Source organism: Crotalus tigris, unplaced genomic scaffold (assembly GCF_016545835.1).
Source record: "Crotalus tigris isolate CLP2741 ecotype Arizona unplaced genomic scaffold, ASM1654583v1 scf7180000017694.5664430, whole genome shotgun sequence".
Lineage (NCBI taxonomy): Eukaryota > Metazoa > Chordata > Lepidosauria > Squamata > Viperidae > Crotalus > Crotalus tigris.
The window spans coordinates 2,919,109-2,935,282 of NW_024096572.1; the positions used below are offsets into that span (position 1 = coordinate 2,919,109).

Sequence of the window (16,174 nt, forward strand, 5' to 3'; positions counted from 1 at the left end):
TTTGTTTCCTCAGGACATTTTTTATATATAATGTTTTTTCTTCCTTTTTTGTTTTTGTGAAACTAATCAGAGTTATTTTAGAGCAGAGCAGTCTAAATAGTTGATAAAGTATTTAGGGGAGTGTGGGGGGGTTATTGCTTTTTATTTATTTTTTTCTAAACTGTGTTTTATTGCTTGTAAATCATCTAGAGTCACTATGAGCAAGTAGTAGGATATATTTTTCTAAAAATAAAAAAGGAAGGAAGGAAGGAAGGAAGGAAGGAAGGAAGGAAGGAAGGAAGGAAGGAAGGAAGGAAGGAAGGAAATATATAACACTTGGCCAAATTAAGAGGGAAAATGTTTCAGTGTAGAAGGAATGAGTATTGGGTATATTTGCCACCTTGAATTATTTGTAAAAATAATAAAGGAGGATACAAACAAAGAAACAAATAATTAAATAAATAAATGGATGAATGAATGGATGGATGAATAAAAAATAATAAAAAATGGAGGGAAGTTTTAAATTCTAAGACTATACAAAATGGTGTTTTCACCGATGCATCCTTTCAAAGTTATTTGGGAAGGAAAAAATATCCGCTAACCAAACATTGAGAGTGAAGCAGACATGATATTTATTTGTTTGTTTATCCTATTTAGAGACAACCCATTTCCCTCATAGAGAGGCTTTAGGCAATATTCATAGACATAAAAACATAAAAGCTTTATGGAAATATAATAAAAACCATTAAAAACAAGAATAAAATAATTAAAATTCAGAATTAAATAGGCACGGGCTTCAGGATGCTAACCAGCCCCATGGTTGCATGCCTCTTGAGGCTTCAGGCAAATAAGCAGAGCCAGGCCTTCAAGCATTTCTGAAAGGGCCAGGAGAGTGAGGGGGAGCACCTCATCTCTTGGGGGGGGACAATGTTTCAAATGTCAGGGTTAACAGCAAAGAAGGCTCTCTTCCTGGGCCACAGGAGTCGAAATGACTGGTAAGGTCCACAGCTTATCTTCCTGCTGAATGGATGGGGCAGGTCAATGTAATGGGGTGAAGATGAATCTGTAGGTAATCTGGCCTTGTGCCCTGAAGGCATCCTACTCCAAGGATTCTAGTGCTTGACTAGAAATATCCAAAAAGCTTCTGTACACATAGAGATATATGCATAAACTTCTTCAATCTGCTGGAATGGCCCACTGAGGCCTAGAATTGCCACAAATTGCCTCAGTGCATTACAAAGCAGCTCATTTGAGTGAAATAGGGCTGCCTCACACATACCTACTATTAAATACATGGGCAGTAATAATCTTAACTACCTGTAAGGTTCACCTTAACATAATTCAATACCTTTTTTTTTTTTTGCCCTGGCCCCAGCAACCAGTTCAAAATGCAAGACTATTTCTTAGCCCCCTGGTAGATTATGCTCCCCATTCTTGAGGTGGCTTGATAAAGAAAACATAATATTTCTGATTTGTTTGTGTGTGATACTTCTCTGCAAAGTTACCATGCCCATTGCTGAGTTGTTGTCAAGAGAAGGAGCTTCAGCAAGGCTTGCTTGCTACCTCAGCATCATACAACTTCTGATGAATGGGAAGTTTTGCTTGGAAATTCCATTTTCAGGCTCATAATTTGGTCAGATCTCTAGACTTGATCTCATTGGACTCTAATCTAAAGCTTGGCCCTCTTTGAGTAAAATTACTCCTTTAGTTCATTTTAATGCAACTGAGGTACAAGCCAGCAGACTTATGGCCCCGGGCAGTGGTGGGATTCAGCCAGTTCGCACCAGTTCGGCAGAACCCGTAGCTAATCTTTTTGTTGCCCAGGCCCAGAATGGACTTCCGGAAGTGGCCTCCACACAGAGAACCAATTGTTCACATATTTGAATCCCACCACTGGCCCTGGGTATCTCTTCTGTGGTCATTTTCAGACAGGGAACCAAGAAAGCAGAACTGGTCGCAGCTCCCTGTTAAGTCTGTGCAAAACTAAAAAATCAAAATCTGTACCTTGTGTATAGATTTTTCATCGTTAAAGCTGAGTTTCAAAAAAAAAAAGAATTTAAAAAAAGGGGGGAGGGGAGGCATTTACCACCAACATGCTTGATTTCTCAGACACTTTTTTTTTCCCTCTTCAGAAAGCAAAGCAACAGGAAGTTGAAATAATTTCAGCTCGGCTCATTCCTCTTTCTATTTCCTTTGAAACTTGTACAGTTTCTGAAATTGGGTAGTAAGTTGAACTCAAGGTTTTCATGCTAGGGCCTTGACTCACTCTTTGAATCCTATTTGGTGCTGTGCTGTTACTGATGGGGTGCTGAAGTCCTTTTGACAGGAAGTGGTTTTGCTGTATTTTTCTCCTTGACTGCTTTGTGCTTGCCTTAGATGGAACAAGATGTGTAGCCTTTAGAAGGGGGCCATTTCACATTTCCCGCTTTCTTTTTAAAAAGCTGAAACTGGAGATTGTTGGGGAAGATGAGAAAAACAGCGCACAGCAGAATATAGGTAAGGAAACTTAATTTGCTTCTCAATCCTCATCTGCAACTTGTATGACACAGCCTGGAAGGGAGTAATACCACTCTCCTTTCAGATACAAGCTCTGGCAGAAGATCTGAATATTTGAGTTGGCATTTATACCGGGTGAGCAACTGGGAACATTATCTATCTATCTATCTATCTATCTATCTATCTATCTATCTATCTATCTATCTATCTATCTATCTATCTATCTATCTATCTATCTATCTATCTACCTACCTACCTACCTACCTACCTACCTACCTACCTACCTTCCTACCTATCATCTCTATTTAGTCTATTAATTTTTTATACCACCCATCTCCCTTACAAGCTGATTCTGGGTGGCATAAAATCTTTTATATTTCAAAAGGTGTAATTTTTTCCCCATTAAAAAAAGCAAGCAGTTTGTTCAGGAAGTATGAACAGCAAGTGCTTTTAGTGAGAGGCTAGAGGGGGGATTGAAAGCAAAGGAAATCTCACAGCAATTGAAACACATTATGCTGGGACAATAAAATTACAATTAGTATGTTGGGGGTTGGTTGTCCCACCATTGAGGTTTACTAGAAACGGTAATCAACAGAGGGAATATCAGTAGAAATATATCTGGAATGCTTGTAATGCAGAATGAACAATGGACTTAGCTACAGCAACATGCAATATTTGTCCTAATTTGGTTCTAAATCACCAATGCCTGAAAGTTGAAGCCTTATTGCAAAAGAGATCTTCAAACTGAGGGCAAGTAGGCACAAGTTGGTCCATAGAACTTATGCAGAGATATATTCTGGCATACACTGTAATTTCACCATATTCAGATGGCACCTGTTTGCAGAAAGGTATTTTCAGTACTAACCAGCAACACTTTTCTAAGATTAAAGGACAAACAAGAGTTTTTCACATTATTTAATCTATAATCCCTTAAACCACAGAGAATATAAAAAATGGTCTTGGAATGTAAGAGCAGCAGGGGTTCAACCCTAACCCCTGCCACATACAGGTAATTGAGACCCAAATTTATGTTGCTAAATAAGACAGTTTTTAAGTGAAGTTTGCCCCATCTTACAACCTTTCATGCCACAACTGTTAAGTGAATCACTGTAGTTGTTAAGTTAGGAACACAGTTAAGTGAATCTGGCTTCCCCCATTGATTTTGCTTATCAGAAGACCACAAAAGGTGATCACATGAGACTAGGACACTGCAACTGTCATCAATACACGCCAGTTGACAAGCATCCAAATTCTGATAATGTGACCACAGAGATGCTACATAAGTGGGAAAAACGGTCCTAAGTCACATTTTTCAGTGCTGTTGTAAACTTTGAATGGTCACGAAAAAAATGGTTGTAAGTTGAGCACTCCCTGTACATAATACATTGCATGGGCAGGTAGTTCATATGCATGCTGGAGACTTAATAGGCAGGATTCTAACCCTGTAACAACAATAAGGAGAAATCACAATTAGGCCTCCACAATTAGGTCTCCATTTTAATGGGAGCCATCAAAATGGTGTATGTTTTTGGAATATGTTAGTAACATATTAACATATCTGAACCTTAACCTTTTCCCAAGAATTTATTTCACATAGACACAAGGAACGTGTGGTCTAAATCAGGGTTTTCAGACTTTTTCTTTATGAGGAACTATTCATTTTGTAAAAAAATAAATAAATCTCAGAATCCATGATCAGGAGGCAAAGCTCTGGTGTTAGAAAACTGGTTGTAGAGGTATTATTGTCCTTGGTCTCTCACAGAACCTCATTGAGTTCTTGTGGAATAGTTTGAAAAAACATATTTTAGAGTTCCTTCAAATGTTTTACAACTCCAGTATAGAAAAGATGACAGCCAACTTTTTGAGGAGACCAATTACCATAAAAGTAGTTTTTGCTGTCCTGACTGACTGTTCCTTAACACATGAAGCCATTGATTTTATCACATGGGATATTCCAACTCCATATGTTTTGTAAATCATCCATGTTTATTTTTACACTGTTTTAAATATTTGGTAATAATAAATTATTTGTTTAGTGGAAGGCAAGAAAGGCAAATGATAGAACCTGAGTACAGTGTAAGATCACTGCTTTTGTATATGCTTCATGATGTCACAGAGATATATAAAATGATTGGAGCATGTGTCACAATGGCTATGCTGTTGCTTTCTCATTTTGACAGATAGGTGGGTCCTATTGATGACTCTGCAATAGTTAAAGCTACATACATTATGAGGAATCATAGTATGTTCCTTAAAAGATGTAAAGTCCCTTTTAGTTCCAGGTTAAGATTGAGTGATCTTAATAATGTGATCTTAATAAATGTAATTGGTTCACTTCTTGTGTCATTGTCTCTTCATAAAGAAACTACATAGTTCAGTCCACAACACTGAAAAGTCCATGTTGTTTTTATTCTAGTAGATTTCTGAAGCTAAGAAATATTATATCTCCAATGATACTCTTTAAAATTATGAAAATAAAACTATTCATTTTTTTAAACCATGGCTTTGAAAGAGAAATTTAATTATTAACTTCTCAATCTATTTAAAACCTTCAAGAGAACTAAGTATTGAAATTGTTCTCAAATGTTTATATAAATTTTGATATAAGATTTCAGATATATCTTTCCCCACAAATTTAGGGGTATTTTCATCCATTTTTCATCTGGTTGAATTCATACTGCCATGTTTTGTATACATAATAACACTTAGAGAATAAATTAGGAGTTTGAAATATATACCAGAGATCCCTTTGTTTATTTGACTACACATTCACATTTTATGTGGATTTTAGTTTAACATCTTAGTGTTCTCAGTGTGCACATTATTCTTACACTCATGTGCATACACTTATATCTGTCTTTCTTGGCAGTGATGTAACTGGGGGAACTTTGAAAAGTTAGATTTGTCCCTGGTTCTACATGAATTAATATATGAATCCATATTTTCAGAGAAGGTTCCCTGATAGCAGAGATGGAAAGTCAACCATTAACTTCTCTAAAGTTTGTATTTTTTTCCCTGACATGAAAGTACAGGTAATCCTAAACTTACAACCACAATTTGTGCTGTCCCATTCACTCACACGCAGTCGTAACCATGGTTACCCATATCTATCCAAATTAAGTCCAGCCACAAACAGACCAATGCTAGTCCAAAGAGCAATGGCCAATGAGTCCACAAAGCACTTGAAAGTTTCCCAATCAGCATAAACCCACCAGGCAAAATTAAATCCACAATACAAGAGGGCTCACGAGACAAGAAAAGTCCAAAGTTCACAAGGCATGATCCAAGTAAAGGCACAGTGTCAATCAAAAGCAAGGCAGGAATCACGATCAGATAACATGCAGCTAGGAAACAAACACATTGTTCCCAGCATCACCTCCATCTATCTGCCATGCTAAATAGTCAGCTTCTGGTGCAGCCCATCCAGAAGGGTGAGGCTTTCTCCTCATGAGTAGTCTGGCTCACCTTCACTGCTCCTGTCTTTTCTATGCCCTACATATTCTTGGATTAGCTGCAGCTATGTGCTTTCCCCATCTGAGGCCTCAGGGCTCTCCTGCTGCAATTGTGCTTCAGCCAAATCCCTCTCAGACAGCTGCATGGAGACATTGACCAACTCCCTGCCTGACATGCTAGAACGGGTTTATCCTCCTCCGAGCTGACATCTGGAGAGGTATCTGGGGAAGCATCAGGAAGAGTCATCACACAATTGATCCCAAAATTTCCATGGCTAAGCAAGACAATTGTTAAATGAGTTTTGTCCATTTTACCCTTCTTGTCATAGTGGTTATGTGAATCACTGCACTTGTTAAGTTAGTAATATGGTTATTAAATGAATTAGGCTTCCCCATTAACTTTGATTGTCAGAAGATTGCAAAAGGTGATCACATCACCCTGGAATACTACAACCATCATAAATATCTAAATTAAATTTTAATCATGTGATCCTGGGGATGCTCCAATGGTCGTAAGTGTGGAAAATGGTCATAAGTCACTTTTTTCAGTGGGGATGTAACTTTGAATAGTCACTAAATAAATGGTCACAAACAAAAGTCACATGATCAAAATTCAGACACTTGGCAACTGGCAAGTCTTTATGATGGTCACAGTGTCCCAGGATCATATGATGACCTTTTGCGACCTTCTGACAATCAAAGTCAATGGATAAGCCAGATTCACTTAACAACCATGTTACTAACTTGACAACTGCAGTGATTGAGTTAACAACTGTGGCAAGAATGTTCATTAAATGGAGCAAAACTCGTTTAACAACTGTCTCAGTAACAAAAATTGTGGGCTTAATTGTGGTCATAAGTGGAGAAATATCTGTGGAGAAAACAGGTCAGAAGTATTTCTTAAGCCCATGAAGAGGAGATTGTATTAGGAAGAGATTCGGGGTAGCTCCTCCTTGATTCAGTGGGTTATAAGAGGGCTTTTTTCTGACTCAGAGGAACTATAAGACAGAGGGAAAATACGACAAAAACAGATTTGCAAGATTCTGTCCCTAATCTGTCGTAATGAAATTTAGTTCTGCTCTTCTGGTGGAGTCCATTCTTCTTCATAGAGACTGATAAACCCTTTTTCCATTCTCCATACACTGGAATAATAGATTATTATGTTATTGGCAATAAGAAAAGGCAAGGAAAAAAAGGACATAATGGGATTCTTGAATCTTTTAAGATCTTAGCATGTTGAATTACTGTCAACTTTTCAGCAAAAAGCTTGAGACAGGAGCCTCATCAGGAAAAGCCACATTAAAACAACAACAACAACAACAACAACAACAACAACAAAAACAGCTTGTTCAGCTTGAGGAGCGCTTGCATGGATTTGAAAAATGTTGCTCTGTATTTCATCCAGAAGATGGCATTCTTTGCATCCCAATGTCCATCTGTCCTGCAGCTCTTAGGCTTTTCTGATGAATTTCCAACGTAAGCACAAATTGGTCTGACAACCTATAGTTATGAGATCTGACAGATTTAATAATAGCCCAAGGTCCCAAGTAAGAAAAATATCATGCTTGTGATATAAGTAAAATGGTAGAAGCTCAGAAACACTTGATGTGTCAGAGAAAATAGAAGCAGGTTTAGCACTTTTAAACTGCTGAATAGCATCTGAAAATTGAATGAATGTACGTGTTACACACACCTGCTCTGGTAATATTTTAGCAATTTAGTCCACTTCACTAAGCTCCGAATAAAACACTGCCATATTTCCTAGGATGGGAAAAGGAGTCTTTATGGTTAAGATAGTAAACTTTAGGTATAGCCTTTCTTATTGTTAATGAGAGAGCTATGTAACTGAGATTGTTTCCATATGAATAATCTTGAAAGATATTACATCAAAGATTTGCAGTTCAGTTCTTTTTCCTGAGTGACAACTGTGAATTTCTATTATGTCTGCCTCTGAACATTTTGCATTATTTAGACCAGACCAATTATATATATATTGCTATTCCAGGTGTTATTTTGCATTCCCTACTTTTCTTTCTTTCCGGTCTTCTTTCCAGCAAAGACCTTTTTGCACAGAATTGTGCCTGAGTAAATAACTGAAATATCTCAATTTTCATTTCTTGATGGTTTTTACGGGGCTTCTTTTCTCCTGTACCAAGTCTACAACTTCAATATTTTATTTTTATTTTTGATGATTTCAAGTGATTCTCAAGATACACCTTAAAAGCCACACTTCTGCCTGCTTTCAGCCTCCTTGGATACTATACAGGTTTTGCAAATATGCAAATACGAAGGATATAAGATTCCTATTGTTAGTTTGAAGTTTTCTTCCACTGAGTTAGAAAAAAATAATAATGGAAATTTTATTTGCCTTTTTATTTTTCCATGATTAAGTATCCAAAATAAATAACATTTTTGACTAAAATTCAAAAAAAATTGGAAACAACTTTTTTCACCGGACGTGATAACTCTGGACTTTTTTCTGTACAAGCTGCTCTTACACGTACCTAAATATAAGGTGATAAAATCACTGCTTAGGGTCTTGAGCACCTTCTAATCTAAACGATTGTTGATAAAAATACAATATCCTGATCTCCAGCTAATTTGAATTCCCTCTGCATTATAACTGAGCTATTTTAAGTTATTCAAGCCCATTGTGAATGAAATCACATCCCATTATTTTCCCAGTTACTTTATTAAGAATGCAGCAAGCTCTAGTGCTTCTTTCAAATTCTAGGGATTTTTCAAAATTTGCTTAGGTAGTAGTGATTACTACTTTTGTGACTCAACAAGAGGTGTCTCTGTCTCTTTGTCCTTTTTTCCTGGGGCTTAAAAAAACATTAGTGCAATCCAGCACAACAGACCTAAGAAAATATTATTTGTTTTGTGTCCTAAGAATCTAAAAATTTCTGGATTCCATAACTCGTAACAAGTACTGGAAAATAAGGAAGAATGAATTAAACAGAAGAGGTTATCTTTGTTAATCACATATTTAAAGGAGGGTCAAATAAAAAATTGGTACATCATCAAAATATTGCTGAATTATTGACTGAGGAGCTTCTTGTCTGAAGTTAACATTTCCTGTCTAATGCCACTACCAGCATTAAAAGTCCAATTCTAATGTACCACAGCATCATCAGGCTACGTATATATTAAATTGGTTATTATGTATTCTACCTTTACATTATTTTTCTGAATGTCAAAACAAATGTTTTGCAAGTCTATTTTTTAAAAAATAAAATAAAATCAGGATGATCCTTTATGAAGGCCTATATGTAACTTCCACCTTCTGGCACAATTGGTGGAGGCCAAATAAGTCTCTTTCCGCCTTTAAGCAAATCTGAGAGGTCTTTTCTCAGATGTGAGTATGAGAAGACCAAAAGTAAACTCTACTGCCTGCCAGCTGGCTGTAGTAGAAAAGTTACTATAAGATTACAAGACAGAGGAATGGCTATGGAGATAAGAATAATCTTTTATGCAAACTGCACTTTTCCAGGATAGTTTAGATGGCCTGGTGAATAATAAAAGTGCCCAATTGATGCTGTTATTAAGATATCCTGGTATCTTGAGCTATCCTATTGGCTTTACAGTTTTCTCCTTGTTCGCTAAAAGGGATTCCAGGCTGGCTTAGTGCAAAGTGTGTTAAGCATGTTTAACTGTTATATTTTGCAGATTTGACATATTAATCATGCAGCAGTTAGCAGCTTCTGGTCTCAATGTAGGAAAGCTACATCCTTCCTCCGAAAGCACAGGGGCTGTTCAGATGAGGATCAAAAGTCCCAGCAACCCCCATGACAGGTCCAGCCAAAGCAAGTCTCTGGTATTCTCTGAGAATCTGAAAGTCATTGAGTCGGTAAGTACTGATCCCAAATGGCCTTTTAAATTTCTTCACCAGATGCGTGGGCAAAGACGGACATTTTTTTTCTGTTTTTCTTTTTTAATTCAGAGAAGACAATGTTCCCCAATAATATTTCAAGACCAGGTAGATTCCCTGATCAATATTGGGAGCACTGCAATTGGAAAAAAAAGCCCCTTTTAAATAAGGTGACTAACTTTTTTACAATGAAAAGGAGGACACAAATAAATTGAAGGAAAAAAAGTAAATAAAAGAAACATTTTATTCATTGCAACAATAATACAGAATACACTATAATATGATAAATGCATAATAAAAAACATTTGTAACAATAACATTTTATATTGTAATTATGCTTACATGCCGCACCCCCACCCTCAGCCACCCCGCCAGCACTGCTGCCCTGCCATGTAGAGTGGGCCCCATGGCTCCTAAAGCATCAGCTGTGCCAGCTCCGGCCCCAGGGGGCAGCCTGCCATCAACACACCCCGCCTGCAGTCACCCCACCTGCAGCCGCCCCACCAGCACCACCACCCACTCTGCACAGCCCTGTGTAGAGCAGGCCCTGTGGCTCCCACAGCACGGGGGGCAGCCAGCCACCACCGCCTCTCACACCCCCACCCGCAGCAGCTCCGCTGCCCCTGCCTCTTGTGCCTGCAGCCATTATTGCCCTAGCAGGACCGAAGATCAAGAGAAAGTTACCATGGTGTCGCCACTCCAGTCTCCTCCAGGTATCTTCAGGACTAACTAGGAGATGGTGTAGTTAGGTAGCAGGGAGGGGTGCAAAGTTCCTGCCAATTCGCCTTTGCTGCAGACAACTTACATGTGCAAAGTTTGCTGGTCGGGAAAGCAATTCCTATTGGCTTTCAAAAGCCAATAGGGGAAGTAGCACAGGTCATGCAAAAGTTGAAAAAAAAACCATCAAAAAAGGTGCCGGAATGCCATTCTGAGCATTCTATGAGGGAAAAAAAGCCCTGCAGATTAGTCTTCAAATATTGAAAAGGAGGACATGTAGGAGGACACTTTTCGAGGGAGGACAGAACTTACAAAAGGAGGACTGTCCTCCCTAAAGGAGGATGGTTGGTCACCTTATTATAAACATCTGATCTTGTGATTAAATGAAATCACAGAGCCAAAGAGACTGCAGTCACTAGGAGGAGCTTGGCTGAGTGAAAAAGGGGGCACTTACCCATGTGTGTGTGTGGCTCTTCCTGCTACTAAGTAAATGCAAGAACTCCACATTTTACTCCTGAGGATCTTAGACAAATCCTTTCAAAGTGTTTTTAAAGCATATTCTTATACTGTAAAATGAAATCAATTGAAAACTGGTAGAAATAATTACAACCCCCCCCCCCATCATTTTCCACACATTTTTGCTTCCTGTCTTTCACTCATTCTACAGCAATCTGCCTAAAGCAGGGGTAGACAACCTTGGCTCTTTTATGACTTCTGGACTTCAATTCCCAGAATTCCTGAGCCAGCATGGCCTAAAGAAAGGTTTCCAATCTACTATCTGAGAAAACTATAGTATCATTTTTGCAGGCTTCTGGATTAGACCACCTGTGGAATTTTCAATAAAACAAAACCATTGTGGTAATGCTTCTCCTTGTTCTTTCTTAACATGGTGACTTAAAAAGATATGTTGGTTGGCAGTTCTGAGAACAGTAGGAGTGTCCTGGAGAACTATCAGAGTTGTAGTTTCCCATTCATTCCTTGACTTAAGTCATTAACCAAAGCAGCCAAGGCTGTTTTTGTCCTTTAGATTAGAATGGGCGAATTCAAAGTCTATTTAGAATGGAAGGTTTTCTAAAACATTTGTCAGAACTAGATTTTTTTTTCCCCTTAAAGTTCTAATAACTGCTTTTTAGTTGTAGGACGTATATTCCCCACCTATATTCTTTTTATGATCCATACTAAAAGTGGAGTCCAGACTACATAAAGGCCATAAATGAATGGCCACAGATCCCAGGTTGTCTGAAGTTTAGATATTTAGCTAATTGTTTTACTTAGAGTGAGTTCCCCCAAAAGTTCTAAAGGATTATATACACCAGGGGTCTTCAAACTTGGCTCCTTTATGACTTGTGGATTTCAACTCCCAGAATTCCTCAGCCAGCGTGCCTGGCTGAGGAATTCTGGGAGTTGAAATCCACAAGTCATAAAAGGGAGACGTTTGAAGACCCCTGATATAAACTATATATTAGAACAGGGGTCTGCAACCTTGACAACTTTAAGACTTGTGGACTTCAGTTCCCATAATTCTGGGAGCTGAAGTCGACAAGTCTTAAAGTTGTCAAGGTTGAAGACCCCTGCATTAGAGGATATTTAGAAGTGATTGCATAAAAGATCTGAGTCATTTGTTTATTTCAAGTAAATATCAAAATTCAGTTGGAGTACTAGCTAAAATGGAAGGGAATCTTTTTGATGACTTTAAAAAAAATCCTGATTAAACCCTATCATAATGAAATGTGAGATCATTACATTCAAATAAAAATAAAAATAAATACAAAAAGCAAGTTTTCCCCTCCCTCCCCCCCAAAATAAAAGACAGGCCTAAAATTTTAATTCCATTATACATTTCTTTAATACTTATGCCCTGGCCTTTTTTTTTTCATCCTGGTTTGAAAAAGAATGCAAGTTTAATATTTTCCAGATAGTAAAGTTTGGAGTGAGCACCGCAATGGTTGTAGTGACTTAAAACATAAATGTGGAGCCAGGATTGTTCATGTCATGGGGATGCATGGGATTCTGTCTGATTTTTATTTTGTAGAGCTTTTTTTTTTCACCTAAAAATAGCAAGTAAATATGCCATTGATTATCCTCCATCACACCATTGTTGAGAGAGTGGTTAGGATTGTCCAAAAGAAGAACAAGGAGCTTCAGATTTCTCACACCAGACATGATTTTCTTTGGGTGTGACTTACAATCTGTGCTGGCCCTAAAGAAGTGACACATATCCCGGACTTCCGGTTCCGGTTCCTGGCGACTCCGGTCCTGTCTGGAGACTTGTCTCCACCGGCTGGGTTTTTCTTTGCTGGTAGACCCCTTGTGGGTCAAAAGTCGCCCTGGACGGGCAACCACCGAGGAAGAGGCTTACTGGAGACTGCAGGAGGGCGGCAGCTTCTCTTGTGGCTTCAGCTATTTCCTGAAGGCCAACGGAGTAAAAGATCATCCTATAAGATTGCTAATTACCCTGCTGCACCAGCCAAAAGTCACAGCAATATCTAAGCGTGAATAGACCCACCGTGGATGATCTGGGTGAGACCCCTTCTCCTCCTCTTTTCACCCTACTTTGTTCTCTTTTTTTGCCTGTAAAAAGCTCTGTTGGAATCATTTCCCTGTCTTGAAAAAGCAGCTTTGGTATGTGTGGGAAGAAAGGTGCTGAATAAAAAGGTTAAAATAAAAAAGTTTAAAGACTACACTTTATTCTTATCTATTTTGGGGTACAGAAAAAATCTTTTTTTAAGAGCTCTACAATCATATTATACTGGAAGATTGTTTCTTTTTCCATCTTTTTCTCTAAAAGATAGAAAAAGGGGAAAATGGTGTCTGGAAAATTTTTTTTAATTCTATTGAGGTCATCTAGTGGCGAGAAGTTAATATTGCAACTGCTGCTTACTGTTTGGAGATGAGATGGACTTGGCCTTCAAATTACTTTTGAAGAGAAAAGATAAGTGGATGCAGCTGTGGGAACTGTGGGGGTAGATACTGCCTTACTTTTATTAAATACAGCCTCCACTAAAAAAAAGGGCACTCTCTTCAATTATTATTAAAATGGAAAAACCTTATTCACAATTGAACTATAAACTTATATTGGAAAAGATCTACAAAGCTACTGAAGAAATATGTGCTACAATCAAAGGGATTTCTACAGAATTAAGAGTCAGAAGCCATATTCCAAACCTTCAAACTGACTTTCAGACAACATCTGACTATTCTACAAACCAAAACATATTAGAAGAGGATTTAATTGAGACTAAAGAGGAATTTATTTTACCCTACAAGCATTTCATCTATACCTTTGAGGATCAGAAAAATCAAAGACTGAGATTTGAGCCTTTAAAGCAACGAAGTTTCAAGGATAAGAGAAATAGACACCCAATGCAGAGCAATAAAGAGAGACTTATTGGCTGAAAGGGAAGCTTTGTTATGGAAACCTGCCTGGCACAAAAAAAGACCAGAATAAGACTGAAAAGTTAAATTCAAAATTATTTGTGATGGATCAAAGGCACTGTATAATTATGGATTGAGTTAAGGATTAAGATTTGGAGTTAGAAGTAAGAGAAAAATGGGTGATTATTAGAATATATATTTTAAATAGCTTAAGAATGTATTCTTTGGAATAATAGGTTTATTTGTATGAAAACTATTATGTAATGCAGCAGTTCTCAACCTATGGGTCGCGACCCCATTTGGGGTCGATCGACCATTTTTCGGGGGTCGCCAAAGGTGGCGATCCGCCATTTTCTCCCCTCCGGGGGCGCCGCCGCGCATGCGCGCTGCGCATGGGGGTGGCGGCGTGCCTCCGGGGGCGCCGCCGCGCATGCACGCTGCGCATGGGGCGGTGCCGCACATGCAGGCCACGCATGGGGCGGCGCCGCACATGTGTGCCGCGCATGTGGGGGCCCCCGTCCCCATGCGCGCCGCACCGTGCATTCGCATAACATTTGTGTGAGGGGGGTCGCCATCACACAAACGTTGAGAACTGCTGATGTAATGGAATGAAGAAGATTGAAGAGGCATTTTAGATCTGGATTGATTTAATAACTAATTGAATATGTTAAATTAGTAAGATGATGTTTTTTCCTTACAATATGGACGTTATTAGGTATGATAATTAACTGGATGAAATTTGAATTTGGTCCAATGGGCTGAAATGATTTAAGGTTTGATATTACTTTGTTTTTTCGTTATCTTAAAGAGATTGATGGATGGATGGATTATATATGTATAGGATAGACTAATATTTTATTTTAATTAGGAGATATATTGTGTAATGGAAGAAGAAATAAATGAGATTTGTGATAAAATTAAGGATTTAAGAGATTGAGATCTAGAATATATCTGGAAGGGATACCTGAATTGATAATTTGTTTCTTTAAAGTCAAATTTGATTATGCTAATTGTAAATTCACAAAGCTCAAAAACAGGTTTAGGATTGTTAGAAATTTAAATTAGAAATGGATTATTTAAAATGTATTAGGTTAATTGAGGGAAATAGAGAGGGAATATTTAATGTATTGATTTGAGTTATTCATATATGGTTTTATTTCTGGATGTTTGATTACCCCAGCACCATGGTGTGTCTTAAGCACTTTTTTCTAAGAATCAAAAAAACCAATAAAATTTGTTTTGTTTTGTTTTTTTTAAAAAAAGAAGTGACACATATCCCTGAAAAAAAAATACATTTGACAAGTGAGCTCTCAGTAAGGGTTTGGTAACGCTATATCTGTTATGTTCTCGCTCTTCCCTTGCAGAACAATGGGAAAATCTTAAGAGATTCTATTTTGTCAAAAGGAAGACAAAAGAGTTGCCTGAACTCACTGGCTGTGAATATTAGAAAGGTGATAATAAATATAAGATGAATATTAGAAATGATGTGGTATTTGGTAGGGATGCTTCACTTTTGGAAGCTGTGGTGGGGAGGGATTTCATTTCATTTGTGGATCTTTTTGCCTTCAAGCAAGAAGTCTTGCGAAGTTGAGATTACAAAACAAGTGTTTGTCACTAAGGGCCTTTGCAAGTATTGGAACTTGCTTCTCAGATATTGCATAAAATTCCACAAACAGAAAGAAAAAATGTGGGGGGGAGACCCTGTCTAGAAGAAATGAAGATCCTTCACAAAATTTTGCAGTGAATTACAAAGAGTTAAAAAATCTGGAATCTGAACTGCCCCTAATTTTTAAGCAGTAGAAAGAGCCAAATGGCTGTGGATTTATTTATTTATTACCTCTTCTGAAAAGATTTACATGCTAATACTTCAGAGGTGAACTCGGCTGCCAGTCATATCCCTTCCCCTTTCCTCATCCTGTATTACTAAACGAACTGATTGGTATGAGCCTCCCTTGGTTAATTTTCCTCTGTAATGGCTGCAACTTGCAGCTGAGGCCATATGATGTTGCAAAATTATTTATGCAATGTTAGTCACTTGTTTTGGATTCTAGCTCTGTTTTTCAGCTCCCAGCAAACAAGCCAGAGCTCCAAAACTATGCGAGGAGCTCACCAAAAAGACAACACAGATAGACAAGCATGTACTCTCGCCTTCCCTCATCAGAGCCATGCAAAAGTATTATTAGCTATTTTCCGGATATGATGGATCCTTATGAAGAGTAGAGGAAATAAACAGACTGCAGAGCCAGTGTGTTGCTTACTGTCATTATCTCCACGTTCAAATGCA

At 38.1% G+C, this 16,174-nt stretch overlaps 1 protein-coding gene across 4 annotated transcripts in view; it reads left to right on the forward strand.

Moving 5' to 3' along the window:
• Positions 1-2,268: 2,268 nt before the first annotated feature.
• ARHGAP15 (Rho GTPase activating protein 15) overlaps positions 2,269-16,174 on the forward strand; it is a 448,034-nt gene continuing 434,128 nt past the window's right edge. For 2 of the 4 annotated variants that reach the window (XM_039338233.1, XM_039338234.1), the window contains exons 1-2: positions 2,270-2,475; positions 9,597-9,777. In XM_039338233.1, coding sequence (XP_039194167.1) covers positions 9,613-9,777 — 165 coding nt within the window. In that variant the 5' untranslated portion in view covers positions 2,270-2,475; positions 9,597-9,612. Of the gene's footprint in view, positions 2,476-9,596; positions 9,778-16,174 lie in introns of all 4 variants that reach the window. The other 2 variants (XM_039338235.1, XM_039338232.1) reach the window with 2 other exon arrangements.